Below are 19,396 nucleotides of genomic sequence, written 5' to 3'. Positions count from 1 at the left end.
ATTATTGCCACAATTGGTAGACGATATCGATCTCTTATTTCAAGATATATGGATGATACACAGACTACAAAAAATATTTCCACTTCAAACCAATCTGAACCATTTAAAAATAGTCCAAAAACAACTTCAGTTGATATTGACGACCATATCCATTGTCTGTTGTGGCGTGCAAAAGACTGGACATAAACAATAAACGCGTTGAGCTATGAAAGTATTTACCGTGGTTAATTAATTCATATAATCCATGCTTTAGTATAGATGCGGAACTCATTAATTTATCTGCGCTCCTAATTCGAATAGTTTTTTGTTTAATCACTTGATTCAGTTATTGTAATAACATATTTCTCATATCATCAGCTCCAAAATGATATTTATTATATGTCCGTGTTTGTTTTTTTACTTAATATTAGATTACAATGTTAATTGTATGTTTAATGTATCAATCTAAGTTTAACTAACAAATTTACTTATCTTATTTATTTTACTTAAATGAACTTTTAACTATTTGAATTCGTTTAGTTTTAAAAAACTGGTCAACTTGTTGCTATATTTGTAATTATAAATTATTATCGTAATTAATCATTTAAATTAATTTATTTTATTGTTGTAAAATATATCGCAAACAATTTTTATTAGATAGACTTAAATCTGCTTGTGATTTTAACATTCCAAAATATAAGTATTTACAAACACTTTTAAAACTATTAATATTTTAATTAGAACTTCATGTTTTCAATTTCCGACGTGTTTGTAAAGCTTGACTAGATACAGCGCTAGAGAGTGATGAACTTTTGCTAACTGAATATACGGAGGCAGAACTTTTCAGCTCTCGGGTGTATGTTTGGAGATCAGTCACAATTCTAAACTCTTCTATAAATGCATCTTTTATTGGCAGCTTTAAAGTGTAGAAAGAGTAATAAAGTTGTTGTAATTAAAACAGTGAAAATACATACATGATACACACGAGCCTTTGAAATAACATATATCAGCCAACTAGTAACACCGTAAATAATTGCTAGAGTGCTACCTACTACCAACACAAGGTATACACCTTTTAAATTTTCCATATTAAGTGCGGAAGCGTCTGGTGGTTCTTCTTTAGACTACGTAAAAAAAAAAATATATAATTGAGCTAAAACATTTGATATCTACAATTGATTAGATCAATTAAATTTGAAATTTTTTAGTTATCTTACAGAACATAATCCAGCACCAACTTCATTCCACCATTTGTTTTTCAGTTTCGCTAAAGCTCCTTGCTCCTGTAATTCCAATATTGCTTGGTTAAGTTTGTCTGCATACGGCCATTCTATGAAACGATATAATAGGTAAAAGGTACTTACATTTAATAATCAAAAATAACTGCAGACTTACTCTTTCTCATTGCGATGCCGTATACTTTTTCATCTAGTGCATCACCAAGCTTGCGTAGACCGCATTCACGCATCGTATTGTATTCAATTGACGTAGATTCCATTAGAAAAGCATATTTGACACCTTTTTTTACGAGTTCAACACCATTTTCATTTGAATCAGTAAGTAAGTCTGGATTATTTGTCATAAAATCATTCATTTTTTTATAAAGAGGGTCTTTTGAGGTCTAAGATAATAATTTATTTTAAATTTTTAGTAAAAATAATGGTTATCAAAATACTGGTATATCAAATACTGGTTATTTGATACATATAATGTATAATTCTCTCACCAAAAAAAAATTTCGTGTAGATCCAGAACGTTTAGCACCATAAGTGACACCACCTTTATTATTAGCCAAGTCTTGCACATTATCTATCAAACTCGTTGGTTTTTCAATAGTTAAAAATGCTGCTAAATTAGCAGTATAGGAAGATACTATAATCAGTGTAAAAAACCACCATATAGAAGCAACTAGTCGCGTGGACCAAGCCCTTGTGGGAGAAAGAATGTAAGCAATAATAATTTATGGGAAAAATATTTAAAGTATATTTAAAGTTAGTAGTAATTTATACGTACTTAGGTGCAATTTCTGAACCTTGTTGTAATAAGGCACCTGTCGTAAACCAAAGTGAGTTTCCTATAGTAAATTGATTTTCCAGTTCAGTTGGCTCTTCAACACAAGGAAATGGGTTATCCCATTCAGTTGGGGACAAACGACCTAGTATGAAAAAGCTTAACGATACTCCCAAATAGGTTAAACCCAAAAACCACCACACTTCTTTAGAGAACGGATCCATAAATGAAAATAACGCTGGTTTTGATTTTTGAGGTTTTACGTATAATATCGCAATACCTGAAAATCATTAAAAGGAAATCGTTATATGTATTTAGTATAATAAGAATATTCAACATATGTTTACCCAAACTCATGAATGGTGTTGAAAAATCTACTGCTTCCTGACGTTCTGATGTTATGGTTAAATCTGTTACAATCAAGTCTGCTGTCTATATTTGAAGGTAAATAGGTAAAGGTAAATATAGTGATAACAAAAATTTTATGTAACTTACACCTTCGATAATATCTTTAAGCATACCAGTTGATTTATTTGTGTTCTTATCAAAGGTACCATAGTCGTTGCCACCGTTCATGAAAGTGTAATTAAAACCAAGCTTATCAGCCAGTTCTTTTATTAAGTCAACACCATATCCTTCGTACCGGTTGTTACCCTCTAGCATTTGATGACTTTCAACTACGCTAGCATAAGGTTTATTCTGAAAAATGTTAATTGATAAATTTTCTATGATACTGTAATGAGTAATGTAATGTAATGTAAATTTTATAACACACTTACAGATACTGATAGTAATATCGTAAAAGTCTTATCCGCTAATAAATTATCTACATTATCAAATTGGGACTTAGTAGGTGCTAGTCTTTGAGCACTGAATCCGTCATTTTGATTCCAACTTCCAACTTTTACAATACCTGAGGGTTGCAATTCAATAACATCAAATGTATAGCCTTTACGTACATATCCATCGAAAAAAATGCGACCAGTTAATGTTTTGTTTTGAATATCCATCTAGAGAAAACAAGTATTTGCTGATTAAGTAATGCGATTAAGGGATTGAAATAAAAAGTCGTATAACCGAGCGCATATAGTTTCGAAATGAAGAACCATCCTCTAAAACGTTGTCATTATTTTTAGAACAACTAACTCCAATAGCACGAAGGCTATGATGTTTTAAAGTTTCTGCGAATAATTGCACTGCATCGAATGTCAAAGCCATTTCCATTGTTATGGGACAAGATCCTAAAAAAAAATTTCTGTTTCTGTATTGATCTTTTACATAACTTAAATACCATTTCTAAAGATTTCTTCCACATCTGTGTAGTCAATTGAATTTAATAAATTCTGCATGTTGGGTTGTTCTGGAGAAAACATGCGAAAGCTTGTTATGTTTGCTTCACTATACTTATACTCCTCTAGGTCAAAGGAATGAAAATCCAGGTTGCCAATTATGTAATTGTAACTTTCGTTAATAATACCAACTTGTTGTGCCTACAATCAAATAAGATGGATTTAATGTTTTTTATTAATTATAGTTTAGTTAGGATAGGTAATAACCTGTTTCAAGAATTCCTCCATGGTATTAGTTGAACCTACTACAACTATATTGTTATCGGTCGATTTGCGCACTCTTCTTAAAATCGGTTTGTAATCGCCATTCAGTTCGGAATCGTACCTTAAAACAGTGATAATAGGAGCATTTTTCTTATAATGTGACACTAATTCATGAAGCATGTTTAAATCTTCAACTTTGAAAAAATATTATTAAATGGTTGTTTCATCTTTTTTTTAACTTTTTACTAACCAGATTCATATAGAAACGTAAATTTTGTCCATTCATATGCAGCTAGAAGCGAATAAAGAGCTAATGCCAGATCAGCTGGATGCGGACTTAAATTAAAACTTAACAAGTTTCTATTTAAGAAAGGGTAAAAATAAGGTATATCTTTATATTCACAAACAGTCATAAGGTGTTCGGCAGTGTGTTTGGATGAAGGACCAAATATACCGGCAACACCTGTCTGAAAGAAGTAAAGTAGTTGTTGGTTGTTGTAAGATTTCCTCCACCCAATGTAGTATGTACTTACTTCCAACATTTGGCATAGTTTTTCATAGCCTTCAAAACAATCGCCATAATTGAGTTCGTCCTTTTTTGCGAATAGTTGAGGTCTAGTTGAGCTGGTGTCTACATTAGCTACCTCTATTGCGTAATCGAAAACTCGACCCAGTTCGTAAGTATTTTGATCGGTTATTAATCCTATGATTATTAATAATGATTATTTATCGAAAAATTTATTTTGGTTCTTCAATTCTTCTATCTTCTTCTAATTCTATATATTTTTTATGAAATGAAAACGAAAAATGAGATCATGTGATATATGATTGATTCAAAAGAAAAACAAAAACAAAAATATGCTTCCAAATGAAATTAATTGTAAAATTATTACTATTTTTATTTTGAAAGAAATTAAGCATTGTTTAATTGTTTTTTCCAGGGTTCATTCAGGACCCTTCCGTCCAGGATCGTAGTTATTTGTAAAATACTCATGTTCGAAAATTAATTTGTAGGTAATGGTTAATTAACCTTAATTAACCCTATTTGAACTTCATGTATTTCATTTAATTCCGCCAAAGAACGAGAATATGGGTTTTGAGTACTTACCAATCGGTATGGGCACAATTTCCTCTTGATAACCGTAGTTGCGATTTTTACTATAACGATCATTAGATTGTGCATTACAGATGATTATTTCACAAAATATGAACAAAAATTTAAAAATTTTGTATCTGCAATACATTTTTTATCATTTTTATCATATTGCAATTTTCCAGATTTATTTTTGTTATGACATGTGGATGTCTATTTTTGTATATTATAAGCACATATCAGTGAATAAAATTTTGACTGCACTCCCGTTGAAGAAAAATTGAAAACTAATGAGTCTTTCAAAAGAATATATATATATACACTCGTATTGAAAACAAAACACACTGCTATATATATAAATGCTCAATTTATTTTAAATCAACGTTTTTTAGAATCTCTAACAAACTGTTATAATAAGCGGACACTCTTATTGAGAAAAAAACAATCTCTTTGATTCCTTTCAATTTGTTTGAAGATGAAAATGAAATAAAGAAAATGCTAGTTTTTCATATATTAAATTTAAGAAATTCATTATTTTGTTGCTGTTTTATCAGAGTCGGTTTCCAGAGAATTTATTGACATTGAAGAGTTCCTGCTGCGTGAGTAAACTGATGTAGCGCTCTTCAATGTGCGCTCGTTATTCGAAAAATGTACCACATTCTTAAATTCCTCAAAGAGAGCAGCCGTAAATGGTACCTACAAAATTAATCAAAATACATGTTTCACATTCAATAACATGTTTAACATGTTTCACATTCTGGACTAAAACACATTACTTGGTAATAGTTTGCTTTCTTCCCGACATCTATGCAACATTGTACAACACCAAAAACTACTGAAAAGCAGCTTCCTGCTACTAGAACATAGAAGACACCACTTAAATTGTGCAGATTTAATTCAGATGCATCTCCTGATCCGGTTTTAGACTGCAAATGAACAGTTTTATAAAAAATGATTCAACAATAAATGAGTACATGGTACCATACTTCACACACACCAGCACCGATCTCATTCCACCATTTGGTTTTGATTTGTGCAAGTACTCCCTGTTCTTGCAGTTCCAACATTGCATTATTGAATTTGTCACGGTGAGGCCAATCTGTTTATATTAATAAGTAATATATTTATATTTAATAATGTAAATAATAAATATTAGTAATTGAATAACTAATCAAAGTATTTGGAAGTAACGACTCAAAACTTAAAATAAAATTAATGCAAGTATGTTTATTAATAGTAGATTAAATAAAAAATTAATATTTTGCAGTACTTTTTTTCATTGCAATGCCATAGCCTTTCTCATCTAAAGGATCTCCAACTTTCATAAGACTACATTCGCGTACAGTATTATATTCGATTGAAGTTGATTCCATTAGAAATGCATAATTGGATTCACTTTTTACGCGAAGAACACCAGCCTCATTACCATCAGTAAGGTAACCTGGGTTCTTTGTCATGTACTCATTCATTTTTTTATAAATTTCTTCCTCTGATGTCTGAAATAACATATATAATAAACTTTATTTAATTGAAATAAAGAATAATACAATTCACTATAAAACTCACTGCAAAAAAAGCACGGGTGGATCCCGTTCTTTTAGCGCCATATTGAACATCACCCTTGTTTTCAGATAAATCTTTAACGTCGTTAATAACACTGGTAGGGTTTTCTATAGTCAGAAAGGCAGCTAAATTAGCTGTGTAAGATGAGACCATAATTAGTGTAAAAAACCACCATATAGAGGCAATAGTTCGTGTAGAAAGCGCCCTTTTTTTATGAGTTTAATACTATTATATCAAATAGAAGTTTGAAATATGAAATACAAACATACTTGGGCGCTATTTCCGAACCTTGTTGCAGAAGTGCTCCTGTAGTAAACCATAAGGAATTATTTACTGTGAATTGATTTTCCAATTCCTCGGGTTCCTCAATGCATGGATATGGATTATCCCATTCTGTTGGTGACAATCGACCTAATATAAAAAAACTTAATGATACTCCCAAATAGGCCAAACCTAAATACCACCAAACTTCTTCAGAAAAAGGGTCCATGAAAGAAAAGACAGCGGGAGGAGTTTTTTTTGGTTTTACAAATAAAATTGATATGCCTGTAATGTTAAATAGTATATATGTATCATTTATTGTATAAACTAAATTATGAAGTTCTACCTAAATTCATAAAAGGTAAAGAAAAGTCAATAACTTCTTCGCGTTCAGAAGTTATGGTTAGATCAGTTATGATTAAGTCTGCTTCCTATATACAAATAAATATAAGTCAGCAAAATAAATCAGGGTTTGAATTGCTTGCTGAAAATTAGCAAAAGCAACCATATTTTGACTAATGCATAAATATTAACCAGTCGATTTTTGTCAAACGACTAATTGCTAACGCATTGCATATGAAAATGAAATAAAAATATGCATTAGCAACAGCAAAAAACGTAAACTGGTTTCATTTTGATTGCTTGCTAATAGTCAATTTTACATTTTTGACTATTATGCATTTGGAATATATGCAACTTGCTTGCTTATGCGTTAGCTGCTTGTGTTTTGCTATTAGCAAATGTATATGGATTTCTTCTTTTTGTTTTTTTTTTAAGGGAATGTGTACGCATTATTTCTTTGTTGGTGCATTGAATATAGTTGTGCAAAATTGTAAGTAATGTGTGTGCGTACAATTTGTATGCAATTAATATTATTTTATCTGTAAATAGATTATGCCTAAATTTATGTTTTTTTTAATTATTAAATTTATGATATATATGATATTAATTATTAATTATATATATATGTTTATATTTGTGGGAAAATTTTAAGTAATATGTAGAACATATTATATACAAAGTTGCCGTTATTCTAAAGTGTTTCATTTTAATCGGTGTATCATGGCTCCGCGACTTAATAAATTCGCAATTCTTCAACATTTTAATATAAATAGTGATAGCGATTTAGCAGTTCGACTTCTTCGTACAGCTCGTTGGAGATGCTTTTCAATACAAATTTTTTATTAAATTTTTCTTCTAAGCCACGACAAATAGGGTCAATAATCTTTCTCATATTTTCCGAATTAAGGACATTAAATGGAATAGCGAAATAACTCTTTTTTGCTCATTTCGATTTTAATTGTTTGTTTTCGGAATGATTTTTTCACAACTATTGCACTACTACTTGAGCTGGAATCTTCATTTTTATTTATATTTAACTGGTGCATATTTTGTAAATGTGTTCTTAAATTAAATATTCTGTCCCTCTTCAACGAATGTTTGCAAATTTTACAAACTGCTAAATCGCTATCACTATTTATATTAAAATGTTGAAGAATTGCGAATTTATTAAGTCGCGGAGCCATGATACACCGATTAAAATGAAACACTTTAGAATAACGGCAACTTTGTATATAATATGTTCTACATATTACTTAAAATTTTCCCACAAATATAAACATATATATATAATTAATAATTAATATCATATATATCATAAATTTAATAATTAAAAAAAACATAAATTTAGGCATAATCTATTTACAGATAAAATAATATTAATTGCATACAAATTGTACGCACACACATTACTTACAATTTTGCACAACTATATTCAATGCACCAACAAAGAAATAATGCGTACACATTCCCTTAAAACAAAAACAAAAAGAAGAAATCCATATACATTTGCTAATAGCAAAACACAAGCAGCTAACGCATAAGCAAGCAAGTTGCATATATTCCAAATGCATAATAGTCAAAAATGTAAAATTGACTATTAGCAAGCAATCAAAATGAAACCAGTTTACGTTTTTTGCTGTTGCTAATGCATATTTTTATTTCATTTTCATATGCAATGCGTTAGCAATTATGCAAGCAATGCAATTAGCAACAGCAATTCAAACCCTGAAATAAATTATATAAATAATATCTTTAAACTTACACCTTCCACAATTTTTTTTAACATTCCTGATGTTTCATTAGTTGTTTTATTGAAAGTACCATAATCATTTCCACCTGGCACTAGTGTAAAATTAAAACCCAATCTGTCCGCTAATTCAGTTATCAAATCAACTCCATACCCTTCGTATTGATCATTACCCACCAGTTTTTTATGAGTTTTCACTAAACTGGCATAAGGTTTGGTCTAATGATAGACAATGTTAACGAAAATGTGAAGATCTGTCATAATTATATATCTATATCTTACCTCAACTGATATTAGCACCACGAAAGTTTTATTAACTAGGGAATCATCAATGGTTTGGCTTACCAAATTTTTAAGTGGAGGACGTTCAATAGTTAAATTGGTATATTCGTTCCACGTGCCAATTTTAACAATTCCTGATTGCTGTAATTCAATAACATCAAACGTATATCCTTTACGAATATTACCTTCGAAGTAAATACGGCCTGTAATAGTTTTATCTGAGATATCGAGCTATAAGGAATTTATAAAAAATATGAAGTCATTAAAAAATTGCGGCAACAGAGTTATGAGTTATGAGTATTATAAAAGTACCGATTTCATGTAATTTCCGAAAGTTGAACCATCATTTTGCACATTATCATTTGTGTCTGAGCAATTAAGTGGTTGAGGATTATATATTAAGTGCTTAGTAGTTTCAGCAAATACCTGTATGGCATCATATGTCAATGCCATATCAATTGTTATAGGACAAGATCCTATAAGGACAAATGAAACTTTTTCAATAAATCCAAAATACAATAATATTTATATTTTTTTTAGTCGAAATTGAGAAATAAAAAATATAAAAGTATTTTTATATAACAAAAAGCTATATATCATTTATATACTATATCTTTACCTTCTTCGTTAGTTTTTTCTTTGGGCTTTCCGTACTGCATTGCAAGTTTATCTTCATTTAAACGATCCATTAACTCTCGTATTTGTGGGTTATCTATTGAAAACATTCGGAAACCAGTAATATTAACTTCACTATATTTAAATTCTTCCAAGTCAAAAGTTTGAAAGTCCAAGTTCCCGATTATATACTTATAGTCCTCATTAATCATACCGACTTGCTGTGCCTAAAAGACTAACCGTTATTAATAAACGTTTGATGTAATCAATATGTTTTAAATAAACCTGCTTTAAAAGCTCAGCAACCGATGGTGTAGACCCCACAACTACAATTCTATTATCTACAGATTTCCGAACACGACGCAGTACGGGTTTGTAGTTACCATTTAAATTTAAATCATAACGCACAACAGATATGGCTGGGCCATTGCTACTATAAAATGACATTAGTCCATCTAATATCGTATGATAATTGGCTAAAATGTATTAGTGAAAATAATAAAAGAAATTAAAGAAACATGGTCAAAATAATAAGAAAATGATTCTTAGGTTATTAGTCGGTATTCCAGTTCACTGAACGTTAGTTTAATAGAAACTATACGTACATCACATTAAGTACATTTACAATTGATTATTATACTAGGTTCTAAAATTCACTACGAGTAGTACAAATATTTCGCTTTGGATCACTACCATAACTTAACAAATCTTTACTTACAGGATTCATAAAGAAATATAAACCGTGACCACTCGAAAGCACTTATGATAGAATGTAAAGCAGTTGCTACATCTATTGGATGAGGAAATAAATTAAAACCATCGTACTTGTCAGTCATCCGTGGATAAATATATGGTACATCTTTATCATCACATATTTGCATGAGATGAGCTGCAGTATGTTTTGCTGTTGGAGCAAATACCCCACCAATACTATCCTAGAAAGGAATTGAGTTAATTGAGATAAAATATGCCATCTTTCATATTATTAATTATACCTACCTTCATTAATTGGCATAATTTATCATTTGCTTGAAGAGAGTTTCCGTAATTGATTTCTTCAGTTATTCCCACTAGAGGAACGCTTAAGTCAGAGTTCGCTTTGAATATTCCAAACTCAAATGCAGTGCGTAAATGTTCAGTATTGAAATCGGAGATCAAACCTAAGAAATTTGTAAGTTTTGTCTATAAAATCGGACATATCGTAATAATAAATAAGATGCCATACACACAATTAGTTTGAGAGTAAATAAGCTGACATATGTGCAATATAAAAAAGACACTCTTCCTATTATGAGTGCATGCTTACCGATACGTATGCTGCTGCTTGTGCCCTGGTTAGACTCAAAATTATAAGAATCCAGCTGTGAATAAGCCATGGTTACTTTTACTGCACCACTAAATATCAATGAAAACAAGTATGTAACTAAAAATTTAATTTTCAAAGGTTTTCTCATCTTATTTCTTGCTTTTTTAACTGTCCACACTGAAAAGTATTTAAAACGATAGATACTTTCGCCAGATACAAATGGTACTCCCGCACACGTGGAGAGCATGGAAACAACTAAATACTTTCAGAAAATTCTTAATTTAAACAATTTTTGGCTCAATAAAAATAAATCCAATTTTGTTATATTTTTAATGTTTAAGAGAAAACATTATTTATTTAAAATTTGAGTAATTTTCTCTTCCAGAATATTTTAGTTTTATAAAATAAGATTTCTTTTATTAATATATTCGTATTAAAAACATTAATTACAAAATATAATTAAATTTAGTTGTTTAGATAATTTAATAAATAAAATTAAAACAAAATATTTAAAAAATAAAATGCATTGCTTAAAATTAATGTTTGATTGCTTGCGCCTTAGGCTCTTTATAATCCTTGTCTAATTTATAGAGTGACACAGTTTGAGAAACATCAGTACATGGAACAAAATCTACAAGAAAACGATAGCTTCATCAATCGTGCTAAATCGTGTATGTACTGGTTATTATTTAGTTTACCTTCGCTTAGCTGAAACTTCTAAGAAGTCATTGATAAGTGTTACTTGATATTGGTGGGAAAAACAAGGAGTAAATTGGTTTGAATGATTTGGACTGTATTCATTGGTAATACTATTTTGAGTCGTCTTTACCATACACTACATTTGTGAACTGGATTCATTGGAGAACCTCTAGGACACCGAAACTCACGTGCAAAATCGTTGGAATTCGAAAGTGTGCCAATTACGCGAAACCTTCCTGGACTGTGTATGGCAGTATTTAACTTATTACGAACAGCTTCTGGACGCATAGCTCCACACCATACTTGACCAAAATTTAAAAAGAATAACTGCTCTCCACTCATATCAATGCCAGGTAATCGTTCATCAGATGCTTCTTGAGGGTTGCTTACCAACCAACGCTTATAAGCATGAAAAGCTTGGCGCAGTCCACCGTTGTCTGCTATATTTTCTCCTAATAAGTATATATTTTATTAAAGAATATTAAAACGATAATTGCGAAGCATACCTTGAGTACTTTCTCCATTAAGGGATATACCAACTTCTCCAACTGTATAGTTGCTATATTGTGCAATTATGCATCGAGCACGTTCATCGAATCCTTTAATAGCAGAGTCTGTCCACCATTTGTGTATGCTACCATTCTTATCAAATAATCGACCCTTGTCATCAAAGCCATGAGTTAGTTCGTGCCCGATAACTACACCGATGCCACCAAAGTTGAGTGCTCTTGGAAAGTGGCGATGGTAAAATGGTGGCTGTAATATACCTGCCGGAAACATTATTTGATTTTTGTTACGGCTATAATATGCATTAACTATAGCTGGAGCAGTTTGCCATGTTGTCTTGTTTACAGCTTCCTGTAATTTTCCCTGTTCAATTTTTGATGTATGGAGTAATACGTTTAGGGTATTTTCAAAATACTTTTCTGGATGTATTTCAATACCAGCATATTTTTCATTAAGTTCAGCTTGATTTAATATAAAATCGGGATAACCAATTTTGAGAGACATTGCGTTAACTTTCAATTCTGCTAAATGCTTTGTAGTTGGATCTAGCCAGTCAGTAGTTTTGAGTACATCACGAAATGCTTGTTGTAATTCATGTGTCATTCTAAGTGTATCACGTTTACTATTCTCATCAAAGTATTTTTTGACGAACATAGAGCCTAATGCCATGCCCATATTGGTGTTTACTTGAGCAATGCAAACTTTCCATCTAGAAGGGCTTTCTTCACGACCAAAAAGGGTGTGATAGAAATTTTGTTTGATATCTTCAAATCGATCATCAACATTATTAATACGATGGCGTACAAAACGCCAAAGTATGTAATTAGAAACGGTACGTGGTTGAGTTGTTGCAAGTAGTGATACTAATTCCTGCATATAATCCATGGCATATACCACAATCTGTTCGGAATCCTGCACATTGCGCTCCTGTAAAATTGTTAAATAGCGCACCCAATTTATTTCTGGTACGATTTCGTGTAACTGTTTTAGTGTCATCCGTTTGTAAAGTTTGGTTACGTTTAGCCGCTGATCTGCTGGAGAAGTGATGCCCGCAAGTTGAGTTTCGAAACCTACAATCTCAGCGGCAGTCTTCACAGCAATTTCTTGGGATGCTCCTAGCTTTTGCATGACTTCAGACATAAAACGCTGGTAAGCTTGCAGATATCTGCGATTCATGTCTTGTAAAAAGTATTCTCTAGTTGGTAGACCCAAACTCGTTTGATCGAATTGAATGATGTTTTCATCAGAGTTTTTTATATCTGGACCTACCCATTGTACTAACATTATGTCATTATTGTAACGTCGTAGCTGTGCCGTTAAGTTTAACCAATCAAAATGGCTACCATCCCAATTTGGATCTAAGACAGGCCAGCCTCCAAGCTTATTAATAAGTGTTATTAAAGGCTCAATGCCACGTTTATTTAGTAAACGACTATTAATGCAAGATCTATAAAGATATTTTGCCTTTAGCTGTGCAGTATTTGAGTTATCTTCCGTTTTGGGTTTTATTGGTTGCAATGGGTTGAGGGCACTTATTGAATTGACATTAACGAGTGTTGCAATACTTTTTTGTTTGTTGCCACTAATCAATAGCTGACGTTTGTAGCGCATAAGTAAGCGACTAAGTTCATCTCTTCGACTAACGATTTGTTTACGTAATTGTGTTTCCCTTTCTTTTAGTGATTTTTGGGCATCTTCAGATATCTCCACCCTTTCAGAAGCTGCTGCAACTGCACCATTACTTGTAGCTGGCGATGATGCAATATCTGATTTAACCTCCACATCATGATCAAAATTATTATCCTGTATGTGTAAAATTTTGTGTTTCTGTTTATTGTTATTTAAACTTTCATCATTGGCCTCCAGTAAAAGCTTTAAAACTGCATCTAAACTTTCTCGTAACATTTCAAAAGTATCAAAACCAGCCTTGTCTTTAGGTATCGGATGTAATTTCTCCCAATTGCCACAAGCATATTTGTAGAAGTCATTACACGGGTCAACTGAAGTATCCATATAGCGTTTCATTGTATTTGCTTGAGTCATACGTATGCTATCTTTTGTACCTTGCTCGTTCCAGAAGGATTGTAATGATGATGTCTGCTCTATTATACTCGCTTCATCTTCGTTGCTAAATGGATCGAAGTAGTAGTCGCTATCTGATTCAGAAGTGCTGCTATCAGCTTTAGCTACTACAATGTTAAGTATAAAAATAAAATCTATATTAGTATAACAATGAAAATGCTAATATGCTATTCTATCCTATATATCTATATATATATATATATATATATACATCTATATATCCTTCGATATATTTTAAAATACATAAAATTTGTTCCACATTGTATGGATAGCAGAAAAATAAATCCAAGGTAGTATTTAAATTAAAAAAAAATGCAAATAATAAAAATACAACCTAAAATAATTTTTTTTAAGTTTAAATTTAAATTTAAATATAATTATCTCATTTCCTTAATTAATTTTAATATTAATTAACAATAAAAAATTAAATTCTCTAGTTAACTATTAATGAAAAACGTAAATGGTTAAAAAAAGAAAATTTATAATTAAAAGTAATTAAAAATTCAATTTTAATAACAAGAAGATAACAATATATAATAAAAATTATATATTATTAAATCAGTAAACTCTATTTTTTTATAAAAGTTTGTTCATTTTCAAAAATTCATTTTCAGACAATATTTTCAGGCCAATAGTGAAAATTATAGAAGCAATTAAGCCAATCAAAAAAAATTAAAATAAATTATTTTAATTTACGTATTTTTTACCTGATAATGTACGACGTGACCTTGTTCTCGACACATCATAAGGGTCCTCGTAATCAAGATCACGAAAGCTGTTTCCGATATTAAATGTTTCGAAACATTCTCGTGGTATGGCTGTCGTATCTTTAGGTAAAAATGAAGTGCGTGCGTCTTTCATTATGTCACGATCTTCGATATCGATTGTTTCACTTAATCCAAATTTTAGTGAGAGACAACGTTTTAAGCGTTCTTCATCTAGTATACCAGGTGGTTCAAAGGGTGGGGTTATTCTTTCGGTAACAATATCGTTGACTGAATCAAACAAAGCATTGTCATAATAGTCCATATAGATAGGTTGATCACGGATTTCTTTCTTTTGCAAATGTAGCGCCAACAGCATGTTGTCCATACGCATTACAAGTATTAACATTAGAGTTATTGGTAGCATCACAACTGGAAGTATAATAAAAAATTTACAACATGTAAATCCAGGACACCACTGTACGCGTCCAGTATGCTCATTAACTCCTAGACCCAATTTCTTTTTGCTACCTATGCGTTGTGCATGGTGACCAACAGAGTTGTGTACTCGAGGTAAAGGATATGAGCGCGTTTGTAAAATTTTAACAGAGTCTAATCGCGTATTTCGACTCATCACTAAGATAGGGATTTATGCATCTGATGAATGTGTAATAAATACGTTGTGACGTCACTGTAGTACGGATTATTTAAAAACTTAATTGAAGGCAATTTGTTAAAATTGCCTTGATGAAAGAGTAACGAATACAAAATATTTTAGATTAATGTTGGCTGCTCGACTGTGCCGTGACGGGCGCTTTTATCGCGCGCGCATACCGTACTGAAAAATTTAAGTGCTCCGACCTACAGAATCAAACGGCAGAAATCACTGCGCAATGGATGTACTCATATGAATAAATAAATAAATAAATAAATAACAAAATAAATTTATGAATCAATGGTACAGAAAAATTGAGAAAGTGGCAAACAAATGGACGACAGTTTGTTGTAAAATCCACAAAACATGAACTGACAGTCATAAAGACAGATAACGACTTCTGAGCTCCTCTGTGTTTAATAAAACTTATGCTTGTGCTTGGTGTGGTTGTTGTTGTTGTTGTTTTTGCTATTATTATTATAGTTATTTTTGTGTTCTGTGTTTTGCGGTTCAACTTAGGCTGCTATGGCTATGCTTTTATGGTGCATCATTTAACGACTACAACTGCCACTAACGCATGCCGCAAATATCTCGCACAGCGATCTTTTGATAATTTAGCTCACGCTCAGTACAAAATGGATTGAAAAGCGTGCTCCGTCTTCTGAGAAGATTCGCAAGTTCTATTCTAATTGGGATATACTCATAAGCGCGTATTTAATATAAGTGAACTTATCTGCTATGAAAAGCGGGTTCCACTGCGAGTTTAATAAAAAACTTTGTTTGGAATTGTTTTCTAACCATTTCGATTTGTCAATGCTTCGCCAGTACGTATTAAAAAATTTAATTAAAAGTTTTTTTTTACAATCAAGTGAGATGTGTTACTGATTTGAATCTGCATTAGAAGTTTAAAAATGATTTTTTTGGGGACACATCAATTCAGAACAACTAATTCTGAAATTAACATATACTCTTATAATACCTTTGTTACCTTATTAAATTGTTATATCATTAGAAAGTGCGCTTAACATATTTACTTTAAATTAATTTACACTTTTTTATTAAACTAAAATTAAAAAAAAAACACTTCTATTAATAGTTAATTTTTATTTGTCCGTTCATTTTGGTTATGCATATTTAATTACTACTTCCTATAACTCCAATATTTACATATATATATATTTATATATATATTATAACAACAAAAGTGTTAACTATCAGCCTTAAAAATCAGAAAAAATGTAGGTAATAGCAAAAGTTTAAGTTAGATGCATCAATAATGAAAAAAAATCAATATTTGAAAAAAGTGCTAGCTAACAGCATTAAAAATGCGTTAAATAATTTTAAAAAATATGACTATAGAAAAATCTCTGTGTAAGCATTTTTAATGTTAAAAATAATACTCGTAAGTGTACTTTTACGTCAAGTAATTTGTTAATATTATTCGGTTTGACAGTATAATATTCGTGAATTCAAAAGAAAAAAGGTTTTGTAATAAAATAATCAATTTATATATAAATTCTGTCAAATCATTCTCACTTAGTCTGTCTTCTACTACGAGCCCCCTTCTTCAATTCACTTGGCGATATCTCCAGTATTAACATTAGTTAGATTCTTGACTTTGTAAATGCCTCTGGCTGGTTTTAGTTTGATCTTCTCTCTACTACCACTTTTATGAGGTTTTTGCGGATTCAAAACGGCTTTTTACCTAATTGAGGAGGACTCGTCCTTCTTCAACTACAACTAACTAACTATTCCGTCATTTTTTTTATTATTCATATATAAATCATTATCTTGACAGAAACTATGGGATATTACCTTCAATATTATTCTCTGGCTGGATCTATTCTCTACAAAAAAAGATCTTGCCGCCGGAATTTGTATACGAAAAATATTAGTATTAGAGGTCCGATTTGAAAATCATGCTAGCTCATTTATGAAAAAATAAAAGAAATATGTAATTCTAATTATGTGAGGTCACACTAGCTTACAGTAGACGGTATATTTTACACGATTGGAAGTGATTGTAACTTTGTTAGGAAAAACATCGGAAATATAACAATCTGATGACCCAATTCTCAATTTAAACATAGAATTATGTAGAAGATCTTGGTTCAAACGAATTACTTATACTTAAGTTCTTCTGCTTATACACTCGGTATAAAATTAATAAGTATTATGATCAAATTACTAAACACGCATGACTTTGGATGATCGCTGGATATTATGCTTTCAAACCTATTAAGGCAGCCCCGTAAATACCAACAACGATGTCAATGTAGATAATCGACGAAAAATAACTACGATATTAAATAGGTATGTGTGATGGGAAACTCTTTTCGATGGTCAAACTTAAACCTTATATATTTCGCTGCTCTGATCGGTGCTACTACATGGTCTGCTACACTATGTAGTAGCACATTGATGTTAAAAAACTATGGAAGAACATTAAAATTACTTAAGAGAGAAGATTCGATACTGATATTATTCAGTGAATAAACATAAATCAGCTTCGTTGATTAAGTCATGTCGTAAGGCTATATGACGATCCTGCAGTAAAAGATATGGTTGAGAACGAGAGAGAATGAAACATAAGAGAAGATTGTGTATTTGGTGGAGTGATGAACTTATAGAAGTACCAGCTATGAACCTAGAAAAGGCGGGTATAATTTTTAAGCACATAAAAATGTTTGCATTAGTCCGAAATCCGTCAATAGTTATCAGGGCCACCTAAAAAAATGAATTAGTTTCATTTCGGAATTGTCCAAAATATCAGTAAAACAATCTTATTTTAGTTTTTTATATTGAAATCATCTCATTTCTACGGGTATTTCTATTTTATGTGCACGTAAATTAGCATGCAAAATTCTAAAACTGTTTTTGTTTCGCAAGGGAAGGGATGTGAGCAAATATAGTGCTCGTTATGCTGTTAATATGTATGTGATGTGGTAAATGCAATTTTTTAATCAACTCGCACATTTGACATAAATTTGTCGTTGTGATTTGTGTGATGAGGTAATTTAAAAACAGTTCATATGCAAATTTGAAATAGATAACTTAACCTTGAACCTCGTAAATTTAGTTACTCTGACCGAGTTGGATACTCTGACAATCAATTGAAATTAGTTTAAATAGAGCCTAAAGTACAGGCAGATATAAAGAAAAACCATTTTACATTGTAACATATAAAAGTATCAGCACTATGAATAAATTATGGATTAAATGATATACTACAGTATGTGGAACTTTTTTTAAAATAATAAAATAGTCGAAATTAATTGAACGCCAGAATAAATTATTTTTAAAAGTACGAGATTTTAATATTAAATTGATCAATTGGTATAAATTGATATGTGCGCAAATACTCTACAAAAAACATTTTAAGTTCTTCAAACATTACGAACATTTTTAAGTATTTTTTATAGAAAATAACGATTCTCCTTCTTTATGAGTGGTCATTTTCCAATAGAATAAACAGGTCCAGGAAGATATTTAAACAGGTCAGTATTATATAAAAGCCAGTCTTTGTATTGAAAATAGGTTTAAATCTAATCAATTTCTTGTAGTTCACCGATGTATACAATATTGTAGTGAAAAAGCTATGGAGATGATCCATTTCACATGAATGAAAAACTATTTATCTTACAGCAATATAAGAAGCTTAAATGCATATACAATATAAACTACCAACTTAGTTAAGGCTATACAACTCCATTTCGAGCATTTTACTAAAATTACTACTGGAAAATTAGATACATCGAAAGTGGCAAAAGGAGAGCAGCGGACACTTAAAATTACAGAGGGGTAAACAAAACTCATCCGTTGTCGGTTAGTTGATAATGCAAAATACATTTTCGATAGCTCAAAAAATGACAGCTGATTCTGTATAGTACTGTGTTATTATATTTAAAATTTCAGATCAATCAGCCAAAGGGAAAACAAGTCGATGTAAATTCCTCTGCTACCTAAACTAGAGAATCGATTTGACATACCTTACGGAT

The 19,396-nt window shown here is 31.0% G+C and overlaps 3 protein-coding genes and 2 long non-coding RNA genes across 6 annotated transcripts; 2 read left to right on the top strand and 3 right to left on the bottom strand.

Moving 5' to 3' along the window:
• On the bottom strand, nucleotides 1-4,830 carry LOC119663070 (glutamate receptor ionotropic, kainate 2-like; the record flags this gene model as incomplete). The annotated part of the gene is given in 16 exon segments (XM_038072736.1): nucleotides 1-895; nucleotides 954-1,103; nucleotides 1,197-1,309; nucleotides 1,375-1,600; nucleotides 1,706-1,907; nucleotides 1,993-2,269; nucleotides 2,337-2,421; nucleotides 2,485-2,688; nucleotides 2,769-2,999; nucleotides 3,067-3,230; nucleotides 3,281-3,479; nucleotides 3,546-3,736; nucleotides 3,793-4,009; nucleotides 4,076-4,245; nucleotides 4,651-4,781; nucleotides 4,826-4,830. Coding segments are annotated over 16 exon segments (2,736 nt in total), but the record flags the coding sequence as incomplete, so codon positions are not given.
• A 317-nt stretch (nucleotides 4,831-5,147) lies between these two features.
• On the bottom strand, nucleotides 5,148-10,998 carry LOC119663073 (glutamate receptor ionotropic, kainate 2-like). Its single transcript, XM_038072740.1, has 15 exons — nucleotides 10,752-10,998; nucleotides 10,445-10,605; nucleotides 10,164-10,380; nucleotides 9,731-9,921; nucleotides 9,450-9,672; nucleotides 9,143-9,306; nucleotides 8,831-9,061; nucleotides 8,564-8,767; nucleotides 6,806-6,890; nucleotides 6,468-6,744; nucleotides 6,202-6,403; nucleotides 5,906-6,131; nucleotides 5,622-5,734; nucleotides 5,412-5,561; nucleotides 5,148-5,331 (listed from the first exon to the last, which is right to left on the bottom strand). Exons 1-15 carry the CDS (start codon nucleotides 10,996-10,998, stop codon nucleotides 5,167-5,169), a joined length of 2,856 nt encoding a protein of 951 aa, XP_037928668.1. The 3' UTR covers nucleotides 5,148-5,166.
• On the top strand, nucleotides 10,546-11,007 carry LOC119663074. Its single transcript, XR_005250954.1, has 3 exons — nucleotides 10,546-10,616; nucleotides 10,681-10,860; nucleotides 10,937-11,007. It is a non-coding gene; the product is annotated as an uncharacterized LOC119663074 (long non-coding RNA).
• Nucleotides 11,008-11,225: 218 nt separating this feature from the next.
• LOC119663072 (neprilysin-4-like) lies at nucleotides 11,226-15,574 on the bottom strand. 2 transcript variants are annotated; one of them, XM_038072739.1, is made up of 4 exons: nucleotides 14,747-15,574; nucleotides 11,957-14,146; nucleotides 11,450-11,902; nucleotides 11,226-11,399 (listed from the first exon to the last, which is right to left on the bottom strand). In XM_038072739.1, exons 1-3 carry the CDS (start codon nucleotides 15,375-15,377, stop codon nucleotides 11,577-11,579), a joined length of 3,147 nt encoding a protein of 1,048 aa, XP_037928667.1. In that variant the 5' UTR covers nucleotides 15,378-15,574; the 3' UTR covers nucleotides 11,226-11,399; nucleotides 11,450-11,576. The 2 variants fall into 2 exon arrangements, with proteins under 2 accessions (XP_037928667.1, XP_037928666.1); XM_038072738.1 differs by having other exon boundaries at nucleotides 11,226-11,382.
• Nucleotides 15,575-18,775: 3,201 nt separating this feature from the next.
• LOC119663071 lies at nucleotides 18,776-19,393 on the top strand. Its single transcript, XR_005250953.1, has 3 exons — nucleotides 18,776-18,895; nucleotides 18,962-19,223; nucleotides 19,314-19,393. It is a non-coding gene; the product is annotated as an uncharacterized LOC119663071 (long non-coding RNA).
• The last annotated feature ends 3 nt before the right edge of the window (nucleotides 19,394-19,396 follow it).

Source organism: Teleopsis dalmanni, unplaced genomic scaffold, assembly GCF_002237135.1.
Source record: "Teleopsis dalmanni isolate 2A unplaced genomic scaffold, ASM223713v2 unscaffolded_contig_0115, whole genome shotgun sequence".
NCBI classification, from domain to species: Eukaryota; Metazoa; Arthropoda; class Insecta; order Diptera; family Diopsidae; genus Teleopsis; species Teleopsis dalmanni.
Note: the sequence above shows the minus strand (reverse complement) of the source record. Positions and strands in the feature narration are given on the sequence as shown.